This window comes from Neomonachus schauinslandi, chromosome 2 (genome assembly GCF_002201575.2).
Source record: "Neomonachus schauinslandi chromosome 2, ASM220157v2, whole genome shotgun sequence".
Taxonomy (NCBI): domain Eukaryota; kingdom Metazoa; phylum Chordata; class Mammalia; order Carnivora; family Phocidae; genus Neomonachus; species Neomonachus schauinslandi.
In genome coordinates, this window is record NC_058404.1 from 49,303,709 (window position 1) to 49,325,325 (window position 21,617).

Genomic DNA, 21,617 nt, shown 5'->3' on the forward strand with positions numbered 1-21,617 from the left:
AATTATAGTCAGTACTCTTTCATTCCCAAGTAAGAACTCTGGAGATGTAAGGAAATAGGTGTTTGTTCTTTCCTTGATCAAATAAAAATGCAATTCTCTTATAAGCTGGGCCTTGATTTTTCTGTTGCCTGGGACCCTTTCCTTAGGTTACCTACTAAGGCTTGAGACGTCATGTTCCACCATGGTCTTGGCCTAGACTGTGTTTATTGTCCTCTAGAAGTATGAAGACAGCTTCTCTCTCTCTCTCTCTCTCTCTCTTTTAAGAGAACAACAGTGAGTGAGTGGGGGAAAGGGACAGAGGGAGAGGGAGAGAGAGAGAATCCCAAGCAGGCTCCATACTCAGAGCCGAGCCTGACAGGAGGCTCGATCTTACAACCCTGAGATCATGAACTGAGCTGAAACCAAGAGTCAGAGGCTTAACCAACTGAGCCACCCAGGCGCCCTTGAAGGCAGCTTCTCATAAGCTGCCCATTCTACCAATCCCCGGTGAGAAATAATCAGACCATCCCGTTTTTACCAGTCCTTCCCACGCTTGCCAGAATTTCAGGAGAAAGAATGTGATGTAAAACTTGTTAGTGACATGTTCTTAGCTTTATTGAAATTCTTTCTTACAAAAGGTCTGATGTATTTTAGGCCAGGCCTAATTTCCTTTAGTCCCTGAAATCCAGGTCCATGGTTATTTCCATGTCCTCCTAAGTAAATATGTAAACTAGTAGACTTTTCGATTAAGGTTCAAACACTTATCATTGTGATTTTTATTTGATGTAAAACAAGACTTGTGTTTCCCCAAATGAAAAGACCAAGTAAGAAAGTTATGTGGGTCTTCATCAATGGGATAACTGGATTTTTTGCCAGAACTGACTTGGAATTTATTTCGTTCAATGTGACATCTTTCCACCTTCGGTATTTTCTTTTTTTAATGTAAACTTTGCAATGCTCTGAGCTATGTAGTAAAGAGTGCTATGTTTATATATGCATAATATACTGGTTCTGGAAAAAGATGCATGAGTACATGCGTGTAATGTAAACATAGCAATTGATCAGGAGAGTCTCCGATCATTAGGACATTAATGGATAATAAGCATATTGTAAGCAAAAAACCACCAATAGCACATATTGGTTTAGTTGTCAGCCAGGAACTCTGCTGGTCCTATACCTGGATGGTCCAGGTGTCACTTCCCCAGCCAAGCTGATGCTCACCCCATGTGACAGGTATTTGTGTATCCAAGGCCTAACTCAGTCTATGACTCCCCAAGGGAGGTGAGTCTGTGCTCACTTACTACCACGCAGCTTCCCTAGTCCTAGAACACGACGTATATGGCCTGGTTTGACCTCCTCCTCATGTCAAAAGCAGAATATGATCTCCCTGTCACCAGGAGAGGGGTGCAGACCAAGGACTGGCAGAGCCCCATGGCTCCTTCTTCTGCCAGACGTTATAGGGAATCCTCATTTCCCTACAGGATCCATCAGGACACATGTTCTGATCACAGGAGCACACCCAAAGAGTCCTGGAAAGTTCAATATCATCATCCCCAAACAGCTCCAAGACACAAGTAACTTGGCCTTAACCCTGACTGCCAGATGACTGAGTGTTGGTCTCAGTTTAACCCAGACAGCCCCCATGTCACCCTTCAAATCGGCTTTCCTCCTAGGTGGGTGGTTGGCCTGGAAGCCAGTCCGTGTCTGATCTTATACCCTGTAGGTTTGGAGTATGGAACCCTATAGTCCCACATGCCTTGCACCCGAGCTCCCTGCTCAAGCCTAGTCAAGACACGCTAGGATTCAGGTAGAAACAATGGTTACTGTCATTCTCAGTGCCTGGTGAACAGGTCAGCTGAGTGCTACCTAAAGGTAAGGTCTTACCCCAGCTCACAAGCCTTGGGGGAATGCTGCAAAGTGGATAAATGAATTTAGCACCCAAGATACTATGTAGTACACAGGGTAGTCGCTCTATGGATGTCAGTTTCACTGCCCTTCTCCAAAGCCGGGCTGTCTCTTGCAGGGGCTGTGCATTTCCCTCTCACTCCTACAGGGGGCCCATTCTCTATGTCACTTCCCTGGACTAAGGAATGGTGTGCAGAGGCAGAGTAAAGAAGGAAGAACGGAATCATTTGGTATAGTCTCCTGCTGGGAAGGAAAATGTCAAAACTCTTGGCCTAACTAAGGGAATTCTCTGAAGAGTAAATGACCTGTCAGGCCTCCCTCCCAACTCCACCTGCTGCATTTCTCTCCAGCAGACTCTCAGCATTTGACCGACAGACTGAAGGCGAGCATGGGATCGAGTCCTGATGCATGGTGCTTGGAAGGCTGGGCAAAATGACGATCCAGTAGATCTCAGAGTTGTACTTTGGAGCTGATGCCCAAGAGGAGAATGACGACAGGCCACCATGGTCCTGGGACGGGGATATGTGGGCCGGGGGATGCCGGGCTGGGCAGGGCAGAGGCGATGCCCGCACCTCAGGAATGCAGGAAGGAGGCTCGGCAGCAGGGCCCCGGACCCTGGACCATGCCCACTTTCAGTGTCTGTTGCACGTCACCCCAGCATCCTCAGCGTGCCCGCAGTTTGTCACTCCCCATTTGGAGAAGCTGCAGCGGAAGATGGAATCTTCTGTACCCTTGCAGGCGACATCATCCATCCAAATCCTCCCTGTGCCTGTGGGGACAAGTCAACATGGTTCCTTAGCAGACATGCAGGAGAGCAGGACAGAAGACAAACAGAGCGTTGCCGTGTCTGTTCTTGACCAGGTTGTCCCGGACTCTGCTGGCAATTCTCAAATCTAGTGGTTCCCGCCTGCCCCCTCCACCGCCCACCAAGACCAAATGCTCAGTTTCTAGGCTCAGTTTCTTGAGGCCAGGATAACAATAACTGTGGTGACGGCAGTATATATTGGTATCTCCTACATGTCAGACGTCTCACGTGTGTGATCTTCCTCCATCCTCATCATGGGGCTGTGAGATAGACATTACTACACCCATTTTATAGATGGAGGGCTGAGGCTCAGGACGCAATCAGTGCAAGGTTGCTCAGCTCTTAAGTGGCAGGGTGTGAACTCAAGATCAAGTTGTCATAGGCCCATGCTTTATATGCGACACCTCATGGCGTTTGAGATATAATCTCTTGCAGCCTTGGTTGCTGAGTACTCAAGCATGGGCTGGTCTGAGGGACAATGTCCGATAGACCCTGGATGGGACAGATCCAGTGCCCCATAACCAAATAGGTCAGTGCCAACATTACCTCCGATCTTTTGAAATTTAAAGCAGATGGTTCCATCCTACGAGCCCAAAATAGCGGTGCCAGAATGGCAGGGGACCCCCGAATTTAACATTATGGCCAAACATATATTTAATGACAGGCAGAAGCATCCCTAATCAGAAGTAATTAGATCAGTTCCCAAAGTATAAGGTCCCTAAGACAATCTATTAGAGTTTCTCCAGCAGCTAGTCCTGTTTACCCATATCTTAAGGGGACACGCCTGCTGGTCTGATAACTCACTTTCATTGGCTTTCCCAGGAATGGAAAGAAACTTGGGAGATAGAAACTTGGCATTGAAGCTCTTCAATGAATGTCAGAGGACTAGGGCAGCTGGGTGAGGCTCCAGGAGGTAATAGAGAGGGCCTGTCTGGGGTCAGAGGGGCCAGTGGAGAGGGGAGTGGGCTACACCACAAGTCACCGGGAGCCCCCACTGATCAACTGGCAGGACCATCACTCATGGTTCTGCCATGTTCTCTGTGCTCACGGCCATGCCAGGCCCCAGATGATGGGAGCCCATTTGGGAGCCCTCTGGAAATGTGACTGAGCTTTAGGACACCCACAGAAGCAGTGGCTTAGAGCCTGGTTACTCCAAGTGTGGTCCTGGACGAGCAGCATCAGCATTACCCAGAGCTTATTAGAAATGCAGAACTTCGGGTCCCACCTAGGACTACTGAGCCAGAATCTACATTTCAACCAAGAGATTATGTGCTGCAGTTTGAGAAGCACCAATGGAGCAGAAGAAGTAGGGATTTACAATAAGTAGGACAGGCCTTGATTCAACTCCCAGCCCCATCCGGGGGACCATTTCAGTTTTAAAACTGGGAGGGGATTCCCAGGATGTGAGAATTTTGGTACTAAAACCAGGTACTTTCTGGATAAACCAGGATTGTTGGTCATTCCAGGACCCTAGCTTGTTAGGTCTATGAGCTGGCCCCAAAAAGCATGGGGTTAAAGGTCATAAACTAGCTGTGTCAACCTGGCAAGTCAGATGAGGCAATAAATTGTTCCTGATTTTTAAAGGACTTCGAAATCTACTAAAACCCTATAAAAAAGGTAGCTCAGGGATTGGCACCACGCCCTGACCCTAGCCCTGTCTCCTCCTCGTCCCATCTCTCAGCGTCCAGACAACTCCTTCAAGAGGAATTGTCTAAAAACTCTAAAAACCTTCAAACCGCCACTCACTCTTGAACCGCATGGGAGAATTCTCTTTACAAAGAATGTCCAGGAAACACTGAACCCTTTCTGCTGCCCACAAAGTCTACCGCATGAGCTATGTGGTCTAGACATATTTTCGTTACACAGGGATTTTCAGCCTCTGTTGTCATGGGATGGCCGAGCAGTGAACGTGGGGACAGAGCTGGGAGGAGGAGAGGCCTCCTTCCGCTGTCTTGGCCTTTGCTTCTTCACAAGAGCCTCTTCCCTGGCCCGGAGACCCTGTGCATCTTACACAATAAACCCTTTGAGGCCGAGCAATAATTTGCAGATTAAATGTCTCCTGGAAAACACATCAGTTTACAAATTACCCAGGAAAAGCCTGCAGGCCCAAGAGCTCTGTGGGATTAGTCACACCCAAAACAAATAAAGAAGCCAATAAAGGAAACTGACAAATACAGAACAGGCCCAAGGTAACCAGCTCAAATGCATATATAGGCTCACGAAACTCCAAACTCTGGTGGGTGTTTTTGCCAGGAAGTTCTGGCTATTTTGCAGTCATGTAAGAGCTAATAAAATAAGAATTGGTTCATTAAATCAGCAGCGCTGGATAGCTACAGTCTTACAGCATTATGGGGCATTGCTGGGCGGCCAGTTAACCTGTGAACCAGCCCCACTGCTCGCCATGTCAGAGAGCCTGGAAATCCCACTCTATGCACCAATCATCACTTTAGCTTTAGAACTGACATCTGAGGACTCAAAGTGAGGCCCCCAAACCAGGAATGTCGGCATGACCCAGGAGCTCGTTGAGGGTTCTGGAGGGGAGGGGGGTGGGAGGATGGGTTAGCCTGGTGGTGGGTATTGAGGAGGGCACGTTCTGCATGGAACACTGGGTGTTACGCACAAACAATGAATCATGGAACACTTCATCTAAAACTAATGATGTAATGTATGGGGATTAACATAAGAATAAAAAAATTAAAAAAAAAAAAAAGAAATACGGAAGCCTGCGTCCGCCCAGACTTGAATCAGAATTTGCATTTTTAAGAAGATCTCCATGATTCTTATGCACATTCAGGTCTGAGGAGCCCTTCTCTCGATGAGGTCTGTACTTCCGCACAGCTATCTCTGCAAGCTCTCTAACAAAGCCCTGGGACAACGCAGGGTAGGGTGCTCTGCTCCCCACTGTTTAGATCAGAAAAAGGAAGCAATGGGGTGACATTTTATCTTGAGGGGGCAAAACTGGGACCAGAGGCCAGGTCTTCTGACACTCAGACACCAGGGGCCGCTTGAAGGTCATATTGTTGGGAATGAGTTAAGTGGAGATTTTATTTTATCCTCCTCATTCATTCGTTCGTTCATTCATTCATTAACATATATTTGAGGGCCTATTCCATGCTCAGCGCTATGCTGGGTGTTTGGACTACATCAACGAACAAAAAAATGATGGAACAACAAGAAAAACCTCTGCCTCATGGAGCTAACGTTTGAGCTTCTACATGTTTATTTGGAGTAATATTAATAGAAGGAATAAGTTACACTGAATCCTCCAGGCTCCCCTCAGAGCCTCACACAGAGGTAATCAGGACAGCTTATCAAACAGATATTTAAGAGATGGGAAAACTCAGAAAGATTAAGTGACTTGCCCCATAACGACTAGGGCAAGAGACTATGTCCCAGGCCTCTGACGTGCAGGCAGTCCAGGACTTGCGCCTTACAGGGACGCAGTGTACAGCATGAACACCAGGCCAGGGGTGGCAAACCATGGGCCACGTCAGCCCACTGTGCTTTTGTAAATAAAATTTTATTGGAACACAGCCCCACTGGTTGACTGAGTTTTGTCTATGGTTGCTTTCGTGCTACACAAGCAGAGTTGAGTAGTGAGAGAAACCATTGGCCCACAAAGCCTAAAATATTTACTACCTGGCCCTTTCATGTTTGCTGACATGTGCTCAAAGCCATCTCCCCATATTTGGATCTTATCGTAGAGGAGAAAGGCAAAAACTGGTCTTAATAATATGATTAGAAGTAAACACTCCCAATTCCATCCCTCGCACTCTCACCTACAAATCTAGCTGCATTTGTACCCATCCTCACCTCCTTTTGTCTGTCTGTCTCCTAGAGAGATCTTCCCTGCAGATCCAAGGCTACCTCCCAGCTGGGCTCCTTCCCGCCCCCTCTTCCTAGACCTCCTTCCACCCATCACCAGCCATCTGCTCCAACTGCATTTCCTCCCTCTCCAACAGCTCTTGGACCCATTTAAAATTGAAAAACACCTTTAAGGGGCGCCTGGCTGGTTCAGTCATTAAGCGTCTGCCTTCGGCTCAGGTCACGATCCCAGGGTCCTGGGATGGAGCCCCACATCCCGGCTCCCTGCTCAGCAAGAAGCCTGCTTCTCCTTCTCCCATTCCCCCTTGTGTTCCTGCTCTCGCTATCTCTCTCTCTGTCAAATAAATAAATTCTTCTAAAAAAAATTAAAAAAAGAAAAACACCTTTAAGTCTCTCCCATTTGGCGATTTCTTTGCCTTTTTTCCCCCAGAGAAATGGATACTTTGATGATTGAGCCCTGTCCAGGGAAACTTTTATGGTGCCAGACCCCTAAGAGAACTACCAGGAATTGGAAGTCTCTTGTATTCTACCAGGGAGGACTCAGGTTAGCGAGCACAGAAGTTCCTTCCTTCTTTCCTTCCTCCCCTGTCCCCCCCCCCCCTTCCTCCCCCCCCCCCCATTTAGCCCGGACCCATGAAGTCCTAGGCACAGCCCTGGGTTTTGGAGCTGGGAAGGTAAAGCCCTCAAGATGTTCACACTCGCATCAGAGCTCAGGAGAGCGTGAGAGGTGCCATGTTAGAGACACGATGCCAGGGGAGCTGGGAATGGGGTGGGGATGGAAGTCACCAGCAAAGCTCCCCTCAGGAGCTGATGATTGAGCTGACTTTAAAAGCTGACTAGGAATTAGCTAGATGAAGAAGGAGGGGAAGGCGTTCCAGACCGAACGTGGGAAGATACGGAAACGTGAAATAGCCATGGGAGCTCAGAGAACACAAGTGTCCGCATGTGGCTGGAGGGTGAGAGAGAGGTGGGAGGCAGAGTAGGAGGGACCTCGTTTCAGAAAGAACTCTGGCAGCCATGAGGAGGGAGGTGACAGGAGCCAGCCTCGAGGTGAGGAAGAAGCTCATGGAGGGTCACAGCCACCCCTGCACCCACGTTCACTGGCACCCGACCTCCACCCAACGTAGAGCAGAGGAGTGAGCACACCAGGGCCTGCACTGTGCTTACTGCTTGACACATGTGATCTCATTTAGCAAATGCCACCATCCTTCAAAAGTGGGAGGGCTCAAGCTAGGGGAGGTGATAAAATCTGCTGTGCCAGGCCACCAGCTGGAAGTGGCAGATTTGAGATTCTAACTTGGGTTGGACCCACAGCCTGAGCTCCTAACCACCGCTCTACCCTGCCTGGGCTCCTAGGGCAAGAGCAGTGAGGACAAAGAGGAAGGGACAGAATCAAGGGACACCAGAGAGTAGACACTGGTGAAATCTGTGGGACCCAGGGACTGGCCAGATGAAGTGATGGGGAGAGGGAGAGAGCGGGATGGGGGACGGGGCCAGCAGTCCTGGTGGGCAGGGCAGGAAGCACATCCAGAGGGCACAGAGAGAGGCCAAGCCATGGAGGGAGGGGCCAGGGCTTGGGAGACTGAGCCTGGGAACCGGCAGACTGGGATCAGGAGTTGGGGCCCTAGTGGGGAAGAGGGCTGTGGTCAGAGGGGTGTCCGGATCTGAGGCACGGCCCTACCGCTGCCCCGAGAGGCCGCATCCCCTCCCCCCCTCGCCCCCATAGCCACCACCGCAAACCCCCCCCCCCCCCCCCGCACCAACCCCATCTGCCCCCCCCTCCCCCCGCTCCGCCCCCATAGCCACCACAGCATAAGATTCAATAAACACACCTGCCTTTCCCTCTACACCGAAGCTGTTGAGGCTGGAGGCGAGGGTTACTCAACCCCGTGTCCCAGCACCGAGCCTAGTGCCCAGCGATGGGAGGTGCCTAGAAGCTGCTGAGGAAGCAGGCAGAGCAGCCTGGCTTCGGAACAAGGGCTCAGAAGAGCCTCGGCTGGGCCAGCCCCTTCTCTTACCTGCTGTGAGCCCCTTCATAACACCTGGCTGGCCTACCTGTCCAGGTCTCGAATATCACGTAAGATACTAGATGGGGACAGAGACGGGGAAATGACAGTGCAGATGTGATATGTACGGGGAAGGGAGTCCGGTTTTGCACTGACTGGTTTAAAGTGATGATTTCAGGGGCACCTGGGTGGCTCAGTTGGGTGAGCAGCCGACACTTGGTTTCGGCTCAGGTCCTGATCTCAGGGCTGTGAGATCGAGCCCTGCGTCGGGCTCCTTGCTCAGAGGGGAATCTGCTTGAGATTTTTTTTCTCTCTCTCTCCCTCTGCCCCTCCCCCCCCAATAAATAAATAAATCTTTGAAAAAAAGAAGGGGCGATTTCAGAACTTCCCCACTTGTCACATGCTACAAAAATCAAGGGGTAATGAAAGAGGCCATGGAGTCTCAGTTTGGGACTAACACTGCCCGTGACATTCAAATGACTTGTTTCGGCTTCTCTAAAGGAGTTTCTGATATTTTTCGTCCCCACAGGTTTTACTTCCACTCCCTAGGAAGGAGTCCTCCCTGAAGGCAAGAATGGAAAAGCAAGGACTGTTCCTACAGTCCCTGTTCCTCATGCAGACAGAAATGGCGTTTTTCCTTGACGAAAACAGGCTGAAATCCGGCCCGAAGCTTTAAGCGGGAGGAAAGCGCTCTCTCCGGGTGGGCTGCCCTCGGAGGGGCTGTACTCTCTGAACTCCCCCGGCGCCCCGGCCTTGGCCTTCGCTGGAGAGGCCAGGGCGGGCGGGGCCCGGACGGACTGGGGAGGGGGCAGGACGGGTGCGCAGGACGGGCGGGCGGGGCCAGGACGGGCGGGCGGGGCCAGGACGGGCGGGCGGGGCCAGGCAGCTGCTGTCTGCCGGTGGTCACAACAGATTTCACCAGTCACCTTCAGCCCCTGGGATCGTCTCCTCCTGCTCAGCTGACTGTAACAAAGTACCATTGACTGAGTGGCTTGCAAACAACAGACCTTTATGTCTCACAGCTCTGGAGGCTGGGAGTCCGAGATTAGGGTGTCAGCATGGCTGGGCTCTGAGGAGGGCTCTCTTCTGGGTGGGAGACTGCATCCTTCTCTGTGTATCCTCAGGGAAAGAGGACGAGGGAACTCTCCGGGGTCTCTTTTATAAGAGCGCGGGTCCCATCATGTCATGACCTGATCGCCTCCCAGAGATTCCCCCTCCTCATCGCGTCATGTTGGGGGTTAGGATTGCAATATATGAATTCGGGGGAGACACAGTCTATAACAGTGCCTGGGGGTCTAAGGGCTGAGATTCTGAATCAGAGTTGCCCCAGCCCCTGGTGGAGATGAGGCGAAGGGTGACTGAGCAGTGGAGGGTGCCACAGCCAGCCTGGATGTGAAGTGGCTCCGTTTCTCTCTCTGGAGCGGATGCGCCAGTCCCGCCCCGCCCCCCCCCTCACGCCACGCCCTGAGTCCCTTTAGCCTTCCAGCACCGTGGTTCTGGCAGCCAGGGTATCGGGCAGGACAGCGACCATGCCTGGCTCCACTCCATGACACAAGGAGCGCTCACAGCTGGGCTGTCTCTTCCTGTGCAGGTCACAAGGGGGACCTGGCAACCGAGTGTGAGTGGATCGGTCCAAATCCCTCTCCACACCTGTCAGGACTTGGGTCCTGTGACAGGAGCATTCCAAATCCCAGGGGACTCAAGCTGGAAGGCACATCACAGAGTCTGCAAGCCCTTTTAAGTTACAGACAGGGACGCCAAGACCCACAGGGAAGAAGCAACAAGATCACACAGCCACGGGTCAGCACACTCTCCTATGGGTGTGGGGAGTCCCGCGTGGTGCATGTGGGACTGTTGTTGTAGTTGTGAGTCAACGCAGGTTTCTTCAAGGTCAAGGTCTGACGGAGGAAAAAGCATGTGTGAACGTGAATTTTGTATTTGAGTGTGAAAGTGTATGTGGTGCCATGGATGTTTAGCACATGTCAGTAGGTATGTAACAAGCGATCCCATTTTGTGTGTCGCTTGGGTGGTGGTCACAGCAAGCATGGCACGGTATAGAGAGTGCTCTGTGCTGAATTGTGTTCCCTCAAATTACTATGTTGAAGTCCTAAGCCCTGGCACCTCGAAATGTCACTATTTGGAGACAGTCCCCTTAAAAGAGGTGATTAAGGTAAAATGAGGCCATCGGGGACGGCCCTAATCCAAGATGACTGTGTCCTTATAAGAAGAGATTAGGACACACACAGAGGGAAGACCTTGTAAAGACATACGGAGAAGACAGCCACGCACGAGCCCAGCACAGAGGCCTCGGGAGAAACCAAACCCGCTGACACCTTGATTGTGGACCCTCCAGCCTCCAGAACTGTGAGAAAACAAAATTCTGTTGCTTCAGCTCCGCAGGTCTGTGCTATTTGTTACAGCGGCCGAGCAGACTAATGCAGAGCGCGAGCCTGAGGGACAGACACAGTGCCGTGGATGGGGACTGGAGCTGGGCATCTGCCCAGAGAAGGTCTGCACCCCTCCCTCACAGCACCTTGTGCCATCTGCAGGAAGGGAGGCGCGCTTGAGCAGGTTGAAAGGAAAGCAACCAAAATGGTGAAGGCTTTCAAAATCCTGTCACATGAGGACGAGATGGAGTTACTGGAGATATTCACCTGAAGAAGAAAAGCCTCAGAGAGGGTCAGGGACAGCCTGCGGAATGGATGAGAGCCTGGTCTCCTAAGCCACCTGCCATTTGCCAGCTGTGTGACCGGGGGCAGGTCATTCAACCTCTCTGTGCCTCGGTTTCCTCATTTGGAAAGTGGTGATGATAGCTGTACCTACTTCCTAGTGTTGTAAGGGTTAAATGAGTGAATATCTGTAACATGTTTAGAACCGAACCTGGCACACAATGGGCGCTATATAAGCATTTGGCCCTCTCTGTGCTCCATCACGTAACTGCAACAGAGCTAAGTGGGAGGGAGACGCAGGGCTGGGAAGCAGAGCCCACAGGGGAATCCGACAGGAGACCAGAAATAAAAGGAGGTCAATCCAAGGAAAGGAAGAATGTTCTAATAACCAGAACTGTGTGAAGACATGCCAGCTTGCGTGTGGGACAGCAAGCCTCCCGTTGCAGGAAGCGTGGGGGACAGAGGTCAGCTGACCCTTGGCGGAACTCATGCTCTGGGGAGGAGACCCGATGAGCATTCCTGGGCCCTCTCCCCCAGAGGGCTTACCTTGCCCAAACCGCGCTGTCCGGTACACCTCCTCCACGCCGCGGAAGCCCAGCATGCGGCACACCACGTCGCCGTCCTTCTTGTCCCAGCCGTCGTCACACACGGTGCCCCAGCGCCGCTCGTGGTACACCTCCACGCGACCTTCGTGCGGCCCGGAGCCGTTCACCAGCCGGATCATCACGGCCTCCACGCCACCTGCTGGGAGCAGCCCGGGGCACCGCTGAGCTCTGGGCACGCCCGCACCCCCAGCCCCCACGGGGGACCTGCCCCCTACCCCACCCCCGCATGGGGCAGAGGGGACCCAGACCATGACCTGCAGAAACCCTGGGGTCTCACCCCTGCCCTTGATCAGTCTGCTTCTCTCTACCTTTTTTTTTTTTCTTTTAATAAACTTCATTTTGGGGGGCACCCGAGTCGCTCAGTCGGTTAAGCGTCCAACTCTGGGTTTCGGCTCAGGTCATGATCTCAGGAGTGGTGAGATGGAGCCCTGCATGGGGCTATGTGATCAGCGCGGAGTCTGCTTGAGATTCTTTCCCTCTCCCCTTCCCTCCCCTTCTGCCCCTGTCCCTGCTCTGGCTGGTGTGCAAGCTCTCTCTCAAATAAATAAATAAATAAACAAACAAACAAATAAATAAATAACAGCTTATAAAAAAGACTTCATTTTTTCAGAACCGTTTTAAGTTCACAGAAAAATTTCCCGTAGCCCCTTTGCCCCTACACAAACACAGCCTCCCCCACTGTTAAGAGCCCACAGCGGAATGAACCTACACTGACACGTCATTATCACCGAGTCCACCGTCTACCTTAGGATTCCTTCTTGGTGTACATTCAGTGGGTTTGGACAAATGTCTAATGACATGTATCCACCATTATAGTATCCTACAGAGTAGTTTTTTTTTTTTTTTAAGATTTTATTTATTTATTTGAGACAGAGAGAATGAGAGAGAGAGAGCACATGAGAGAGGGGAGGGTCAGAGGGAGAAGCAGACTCCCTGCTGAACAGGGAGCCCGATGCGGGACTCGATCCAGGGACTCCAGGATCATGACCTGAGCCGAAGGCAGTCGCTTAACCAACTGAGCCACCCAGGCGCCCCTACAGAGTAGTTTTATTGCCCTAAAAATCCTCTGTGCTCTTCCTACTCATCCCTCCCCACTTCCCAGCCCCTGCTGACCACTGATCTTTTCGTTGTCTCCACAGTCTTGCCTTTCCCAGAACGTCATACAGTTGGAATCATACAGTATGCAGCCTTTCCAGATTGGCTTCTTTCAGCTAGGAATATGCATTTAAGGTTCCTCCATGTCTTTTGTGGCCTGATAGCTCATTTCTTTAGAGGACTGAAGAATATTCCATTGTCCAGATGTGCCCCACTTTATTTATCCATTCACCTCCTGCAGGACTTGTGCCTCCAAGTTGTGGCAATTATGAATAAAGGTGCTATAAACCCTCCTGTGCAGGTTTTTGTGTGGACATCAGTTTTTAACTCATTTGGGTAAATCCCAAAGGAGTGTGATTGCGAGATTTTTCTCCACCTTTTGGGACCTGGTGACCAGCAGTCATGCCTGCAAGGGAGGAGGGGGAACAGAGAAAACCAAGGGAGGATCCAGACTCTCCTAGCAGGTGGCCTTGCTGTGCAACACAGTAGCTGGGGAGGTCCCCATGAAATGTCTCAGCCCTGAGTTCCAGCATTCATGCCTACTTTCCCACTGGGCTGTGAGCATGAAAGTGTGAAGCCAGACAGGCCTGGGTGTGAATTCTGTCTCTCCCACTCACCGTAAGTGGGAGATAGTAGCTCATCAAATCTAAGATGCCACTTTTTGTAAGGCACATCACTATCATATGTGCTACTAAGAAGGAAAAAGTTCTGCCAGTGACAGTGGCAAATTACATCAATTGCGAGATGCTTCCAGATTTCAGAGATGTGAAGTTGTGTGTCACGGAATCAGTGAGATGTGGCAATCCATGAAGAGCTTAGAACAGTATCTGGCACATAGAAAACTCTTCTTTCTACCTGGATGATCTTATGAAAGACTCACAGCCTCTCTAAGGGGATGTCCCCAACTGTGACATGGGGGTAACATGTAGGGCTATTGTGCAGACCAAATGAAATCATGTGGGGGCACCTGGGTGGCTCAGTCGGTTGAGCAGCGGACTCTTGATTTCGGCTCAGGTCGTGATCTCAGGGTCATGGGATTGAGCCCCACGTAGGGCTCTGTGCTCAGCACAAAGTTTGCTTGTCCCTCTCCCTCTGCTCCTCCTCCCGCTCATGCTCTCTCTCTTATTTTTTTTTTAAATTTTATTTTATTTAAATTCAATTAACACAGAGTGTATTATGAGCTCCAGAGGTAGAGTTCACTGATTCATCAGTTGCATATAACACCCAGTGCTCATTACATCACGTGCCTTCCTTAATGCCCATCACCCAGTTACCCCATCCCCCCACCCACCTTCCCTCTCTCTCTCTTAAAATAAATACATAAATAAAATCTTTAGGGTGCCTGGGTGGCTCAGTCATTAAGCGACTGCCTTCGGCTCAGGTCATGATCCTGGAATCCCAGGATCGAGTCCCGCATCGGGCTCCCTGCTCGGCAGGGAGTTTGCTTCTCCCTCTGACCCTCCCCTCTCTCATGCTCTCTCTCTCTCTCTCTCAAATAAATAAATAAAATCTTTAAAAAAGATCTTTAAAAAATAAATGAAATCATGTGTATAAGGCTCCGAGCATGGTGCCTGGCACACTGTAGACCCTCAGCAAATCCTAGGCTGCTCCTCCTTCTCTCATGGCTGAAACTCTATCACATTCATCTATAAACTCTATTTAGCACAGAGCCCGGTTCTAGGAAATGAACAGTAAATGTGCTGTGCAGATGAATGAAGATTCATTCCTTTGCAGTACAAAGCACTGCCTTATTTCTCCAAGGGGATGTTTTGGGGACTCAAAGAACACTGCAGCAGCTGAAACAACCCTTAAGATCATCTCAAAGCCAGGGTCTGGCTGGGAAGTCAGTGTCGGGCCATACACGCTGTTAGTGTCAGGGGAGGAGTGGGAGCTCGGGTCCCCTCACGTGTCCTCTAAGGTCCTTTCACCATCCAGAAGTGGGGTAGCGATCTTCATCCCTCAGGGACCAGAACTTCCTCACTTGACAAGATATTGGAGTGGCTGTTGGGTCTTAAATCTGGTCACATATCAAAATCATTAGGAATGCCTGTAAAATGCAGATTCCTGGGCCCACTTGGACCTACTGGATCAGAGTCTTGGTGGCGGGAGTCAGGGATCTGTAATTTTTACAAGTGCTCCCCATGATTTCAAGGTACTACGTGTATGTGGACAGGCATTTGGAAGTGATGGGAGTAGACGATCTGTAAGGTTTTTTCCAGCCCCAGTGTTCAGTGATTCCAAGGCCAGGGAAGAGGGGGAAGAGGTCAAAGTTGTCTCTTTGTGTTTTTCTTTTTGCAGCCAGAAACCACCTGGGGCATGTAGGGTGGTGGTGAAATCACTGTACTGTGACATGGTGACATGTGCATGACATGATGCAGAAAAGACCCTTATGTGAATTGCCAGAGAACACAGCAAATCCGATCAAGCTCCGTGCCCAGTAAGTACTGCACTCTCAGACCATTTTTTTCTTCTTTTTTTTGCCAAGTGGGCTAGGGGATTCCCCCCTTCCAATGACTGTGACCTTCACAGGGCCCTGGAGGGGATGGTAGGATTGATAAACCCCACATCTGTACCACATGAGAAAGGAGAGGAGTTAGAATTGGCCACATGTCCGTTATGTGCTGCCTGGGCTGGGGAAACCCCAGAATATTCTGCACTGGGGAACCAAAGAAGTCACCAGAAAACCACTCAAGGCACTGAAAGATCACAGATGGATGACTCTGAAAGGCTTCTTGAAATGTTGAATGGCATTTTCTACACATCCTTCATCCCTGACCATTCTTCCCATATGGATTTGCTGCAAACACAAGCTCATACCAGGCTGTCAAGGCTGAGAATGAGCAAGAGAACACAGGAATCCTGAAGAAGGAAAACATGGAGAGAAGCTAGAAGGCAGAGACCAGGTCTGAGACAGAGAAACTCCCCAGGGAGCAGTAATGACAAGCTAACCTGGAGCCAGCAGCAGCAAACGAGGCCTGGCCCCTGGCTGGGGGCTTTTGCCCTCGCTGGGTTGGCCGAAGCTGAGATGTCAGCCCTGATTTCTCACAGAGCTGCCTCGCCTCTGTCAGCAGCCTGTCACAGTGGCCATGGGCCACACCAGGCCAGCCTCCAACAGAAGCCTCAGTGTGGGGTCGTAAGTAGAAGAGAGAAGTGACAGGAGAATGTTGTGGGTCCCAGAGCAGGCCAGGCAGAGTTCAGGGTGTCAGGTCAAAATAATAGGAAGAGGCTGGCTGCGACCCAGGAAGCCAAGGCTGACGTTCCGAGATTCCCCCATATCCTCCCTGCTCGGGCCAGCCTGAACTCACGTCATTCATGTCTTAGTTTAGCAAAATAAGTGACTGGCCATCTGTTAAAGGCCTGGTCCTGTTCTAGGAGCTATGGATATATCCATGAACAAAGTCTCTGCCCTCAGGGACTGGTATTTTAGTGGAGAGACTAGCAGTAAAGCTAGGGGGAAAAAAGTAACCATGGCCAGGTAGTGATAAGTGCATAGACAGGAAGAGAAGCACAGAAAGGGGACAGAGAGGGGCGCCTGGGTGGCTCAGTCGTTAAGCGTCTGCCTTTGGCTCAGGTCATGATCCCAGGGTCCTGGGATTGAGCTCCACATCGGGCTTCCTGCTCCGCGGGAGGCCTGCTTCTCCCTCTCCCGCTCCCCCTGCTTGTGTTCCCTCTCTCGCTGTCTCTCTCTCTCTGTCAAATAAATAAATAAAATCTTAAAAAAAAAAGAAGAAGAAAGGGGACACAGAATGAGAGGAGGTGCCATCTTAGGTGAGGAGACAAGGAAGGAAATGGAGCGTGAGGGGATGTGCCATCTTAGGTGAGGAGATAAGAAAGTGAATGAAGAGTGAGGGAAGGTGCCATCTTGGACAGGGACACCAGGAAGGGAATGGAGAATGAGGGGATGTGCCTTCTTGGAGAGAGACAGGGAAGGGAGCGAAGAGTGAGGGAAGTTGCTATCTTAGAGAGAGAGAGACAAGGAAGGGAATGGAGAGTGAGGGAAGGTGCCATCTTGGAGAAAGAGAGAGAGACAAGGAAGGGAATAGAAAGTGAAGGGAGGAACCATCTTGGATGGGAGGGAAGAAGGAAGTTCTTGAGTAGAGACCTGAATGAGCCAGAGGAGGACATGAACTCCCCCATCTCTATAAAACCCCTCTCTGTACTCCTAAGTTTTTCTTGTCCTTTAAATCTCAGCTTACATGTCCCATCTCCCTAAAACCCTCCCCACATCTCCCACACCTGGCCAGGGCCTCTTCTTTGGATGTATTTATCACTTCATCTAAAAACTGCCTATCTGTCTTCTTAGGACACCGAGAGCATTCCGAGGACAGATCACGTGGCCTGATACAGTGCTTGGACATCAAGATGCCCAAGCTGTGCAAAATGAAGGCATGTGTGAATGAACGAACTCAGATAATACAGACCCAGGTGGGCAGGTCCTGTCTATTGGACATAGCTCCTCAAAGCCTAGGGCTTTCTTATGAACCTGGAGAATTAGCCATCAGGGCATCCCACAGCTCCAGCCTTTATGACATCAGGGCCCATTCTACTCACTCATTCATTGATGGCTTCTTCTAGTGGGATAGTCCTGGGTTCTGGACCCCAGGGCTAGGCCATTGGTACAATGACCATACATTCCAAATGAGAAAATAGGGTTGTGGCCTGTCATATGATATGGTGAGTACTGGAAGAAATCTGGAAAATGTCATCTGGATGCTGAAATATTGGAATTCCCAGGAGGCTTCGATGTATATGGAAGTGGCAAAAGAATATCTGGAAACAGGACAATTTCAAAAAATTGGACACATATGGTAACCATAATTACGAGACTCGCAGCATCAATTTCAAGGATGTCTCCCTGGTTTACGTCCCACGATCCCCATAAGCCAAGCAAAGTTGTGGCCCTCAGGACTACCCCGGCCCCCAGGCCCTAGGTTGGTTCCTTGAGCACTGGAACCTGTTCTTTGTAACTTGTTCCCAGATCCTCCAGATTTAGGGTTTCTCCTCACAGTGGAGGCTGAACACAGTCACACCTGCTCATGGGATGCTGCATGCCCCAGAAGAATTAAAATGATTCTGAAATCCTCATGGCCTCCCCTGGACTCATCGAAACATGACACATTCTGTCCTAGTTCTATCTTACAGAACCTGCCACTCAGGCTGGGTTTTGCATCCTTTTCTTTCCCGTAATAAAAGCTCAACTCTGCGGACCATTCCCTCAGGAAAACCATAGGCTGAGATTTGATCTGATTATGATGCAAACTGCCCCACAGCAGGGCCTTGGCCAGGCCCAGGAGCTGTTCCGAGCACAGTCTGTCTGGCCTCCTGAGGAGCGGCAGGGGAGGTCCCAGGCAGGCATTTGCCACAGGCCTGAGCAATGATGCCGCTTCCTGCAACGCATGTGGATAATCACCAAATGACTGCAACAGTGCCCCCCTCCCCAGCCTGGGAGGGATGTCACGACGGTAAAAGGTTGGGGTTTCTGTGGGCAGAGGGTTTGAACTCTGCTTTTTCCCAGCAGTTGCTGCCCCAGGGCAAAGCTTTCCCACCAAGCCGCCAGCCACCACTCGGAAATGCTCTCACCCCACAGATGTGTCACCCCCACATAACCCGAAGTGGTGCCTGAGAGGCGGTTTCAGCCTAGTTTTTGACCGCCCCCCCAACCCCAGGACGCTTCTTGCAAGTCCGGGGAGCGTCTCCCTCAGACACCTGCCGAGAGTGGTCCCTCAGAGTGTGTGGGGCCACTTGAGGTCAAGGAGATACCTCTCTGCACATGACAGGCAAGGAGAATGGCAGGCAGAGATTTTGGACTGCACAAAACTCAGGCACGCCCAGGGCAACAGAAAGAGGACTGGCCCGGTTGGAGGGCAAAGGGCAAGAGTGCTCATGGGGACCTCAGGCTTTTGTAATTGCATGTAACTTCCCTTAATAACTGCTTTTGCATGTCTGACAGGCCTCTTGACCTCTTTTCTTTTTTTAAAAGATTTTATTTATTTATTTGAGACAGAGAGAGCATGAGCGGGGGGGGGGGGGGGCCAGACGGAGAGGGAGAAGCCGATTCCCCACTGAGCAGGGAGCTTGACATGGGGCTCCATCCCAGGACCGAGGGATCAAGACCTGAGCTGAAGGCCGACGCTTAGCCGACTGAGCCACCCAGGCGCCATGCCCCCACCATTTACCTCTTTCTTTGCATCCCACCTCAGTGGGGCCTGGAAAATCCTTCCTGAGCAAAATGAAAATCAGCAACCCTGTTGAAAAGCCTGCCCCCCACCAAGCCCTATGTGGATATCTGATTTTGATTCATAAAGGGAACGCTCTGGCTCAAGAGTTAAGTCTCAAGGTCAGGTCCCAGCTTTTCTACTTACTCCTAACTGTGGGATGACCGTGGGCAAGATCTATCACCTCTCCGAGCCTCTGTATCCTCAAGTGTCACATGAACAGTTTTCACTATGTGATCGCCAAGTCAAGAGAATATCAAACTCGTTCTCTTGTTCTGGGGTCTCCACCCTGCAGACTGGACTCTACCTAGCTTGCAAGTGGAGAGGGCAGTACTGACCACAAGGCTGGCCCCCACCCAGCTCTTCGCACAAGAAGCACTCTCTGGAAGGTCCGAGGTTAAGGGAAATACCAAGGGACTGTTCCTCATCAAAAACCTGGAGGACGACCTGGAGAGTTTTCTGACTTGAATCCCTGGCCCAGTAAATCTTGGGCAGAGCTTCTCCTAGCACTCCTCCATAGCAGTGACATCCAGATGTTTATAGGATCAGCCTTCTGTGTCTTTTGGCCCTGCAGCCCAGATGTGGGATCAGAGGTGCTCCCCTTTTATACAGAGAAGCAGACAGAGAAGAGTCCTTTCAAAAAAGCTCACATTGGAAGTGGCCACTTCTTTGTCTGGCTGTGTAGCCCTAGGGGAGGAAGCTGATAAATGAGAACCGGGGCAGAAGACCGGCCCTCTCCAACTGGGCAGCCTCCTTGCCCTCTCCCAGATCAAAAGGATCAAGCATTTCTCCAACAAATCTTCCAGAGCATCAGTGGTTCTAATCTCTGCTTGGACGTTTCTGCCTAGCTGCAGCGCCAGACCATAGAACCCACCTCCTCATTCCCTGACCAGCTCTTCGGACCCTGCCCATTACCCAGGCCACTGTCGGGACCGACCATGAGGCCCTCATCCAGCCCCCTGCGGGAGGACCCCAGACCCACTCCAGTCCTGGCCTGGCCCCTCAGTAAAGGGGGGGAGGCGAGGCACAGATGGGGTCAGAGCGTAACTTTTACATTTTCTGGGGTTATCGCTAGTAATGACTTCCTCAAGCTTAGTAGGGGGCTACAGACGTCACCATTACTTACTGCAGAGAGCTACTTTTAGTCACACTGTCTCAAATGATGGAGAAGCCTAGAATTTGCCAGCTGCCAGGGACTTGGCGATCACATAGTGAAAACTGTTCATGTGACACTTGAGGATACAGAGGCTCGGAGAGGTGATAGATCTTGCCCACGGTCATCCCACAGTTAGGAGTAAGTAGAAAAGCTGGGACCTGACCTTGAGACTTAACCCTTGAGCCAGTTCTCCATCTATACCTTTCTTGCTTCATTTTTCATAAGATCCCCCCTTCTTTATGAGCTCTCTGGGCAGGGTTCACTGATTCTGCTTTGCGACTTTGATGCAAGATGCCTCTTGATGGAGCAGTCACATTAAAAATAATTACTTTAACCCTTGAACTGTAATGCTTCTACCCCCAATTTGTAGAAACAGTTTGGCTTCTCCTAAGTCTTATGGGAGGACCAAGAACGCAGGGATGCCCTTGTGAAGCACGTCTATTGCCAAGTTTGTATTTGAAAATGAACATGTCTCTGTTTCCGGGCAGGGGAAAGATAAACCAGCTTTAGCTTTTGAGAGCAGGGCTAATATTTATGGAAGCCCAGGGTGATTCTACCTTCTGTGCACAGATTTGGGGTGCTGAAGATGCATTATCTTTATTAATTCTTTATACATATCTTCATCAATGTATGTATTTCCTTTTTTTTTTTTAAAGATTTTATTTATTTATTTGATAGAGACACAGTGAGAGAGGGAACACAAGCAGGGGGAGTGGGAGAGGGAGAAGCAGGCTTCCCGCAGCGCAGGGAGCCCGATGCGGGGCTCGATCCCAGGACCCTGGGATCATGACCTGAGCTGAAGGCAGACGCTTAATGACTGAACCACCCAGGCACCCCTGTATGTATTTCTCTTTTTAATGATTCATTTACTTATCCATCCAGATGCACTTCTGGAATCCTACCACGTTCCAGAATTGTACTAGGGGCTAAGGATGAGTAAGTGTCGTCTTCGCCCTCAGAGCTGTCTAATGAACTGATGGCATACAATGGATAAGAACACAGAATGTCAGAGCTGGCAGAGACCTCCCCTGAGTCCAAACTGTCATCTACAGGTGAGGGAACTGACGTTCCGAGATAGGAAGGAACCAGCAGTCACTGGGACACCAGAGCCCTTTCTTTCTAGACCACTGCTCCTTCCAACGTGGGCTACTTTCAGTGCTGCCTAAGCCCCACAACACAGAGTTAAGCTGGTCTGAGGTTAAACCAGTTGGGGCCAAGATGGCGGCAGGCTGGTGCTCCCCAGACTGGGGCACTGCTTGAGAGAGTTCAAGCAAAGCTCACGATCCCTGAGAGTTACAGAAAAATATCCCATGTTCCCTTGGGCAGAAAAATGGTGTTTTGTTTGTTCATGATCCCT

At 50.6% G+C, this 21,617-nt stretch overlaps 1 protein-coding gene across 3 annotated transcripts in view; it reads right to left on the minus strand.

The window, feature by feature from the left end:
- Positions 1-576: 576 nt before the first annotated feature.
- The window catches only part of SCARA5 (scavenger receptor class A member 5), a 120,686-nt gene continuing 99,645 nt past the window's right edge, over positions 577-21,617 (minus strand). For 2 of the 3 annotated variants that reach the window (XM_021698780.1, XM_021698778.1), the window contains 2 exons: positions 11,736-11,933; positions 577-2,653 (listed from right to left, as the gene is read on the minus strand). In XM_021698780.1, the coding sequence (XP_021554455.1) occupies positions 2,517-2,653; positions 11,736-11,933 (335 nt within the window). In that variant the 3' untranslated portion in view covers positions 577-2,516. The remainder of the gene's footprint in view (positions 2,654-11,735; positions 11,934-21,617) is intronic. The other variant, XM_021698779.1, reaches the window with a different exon arrangement.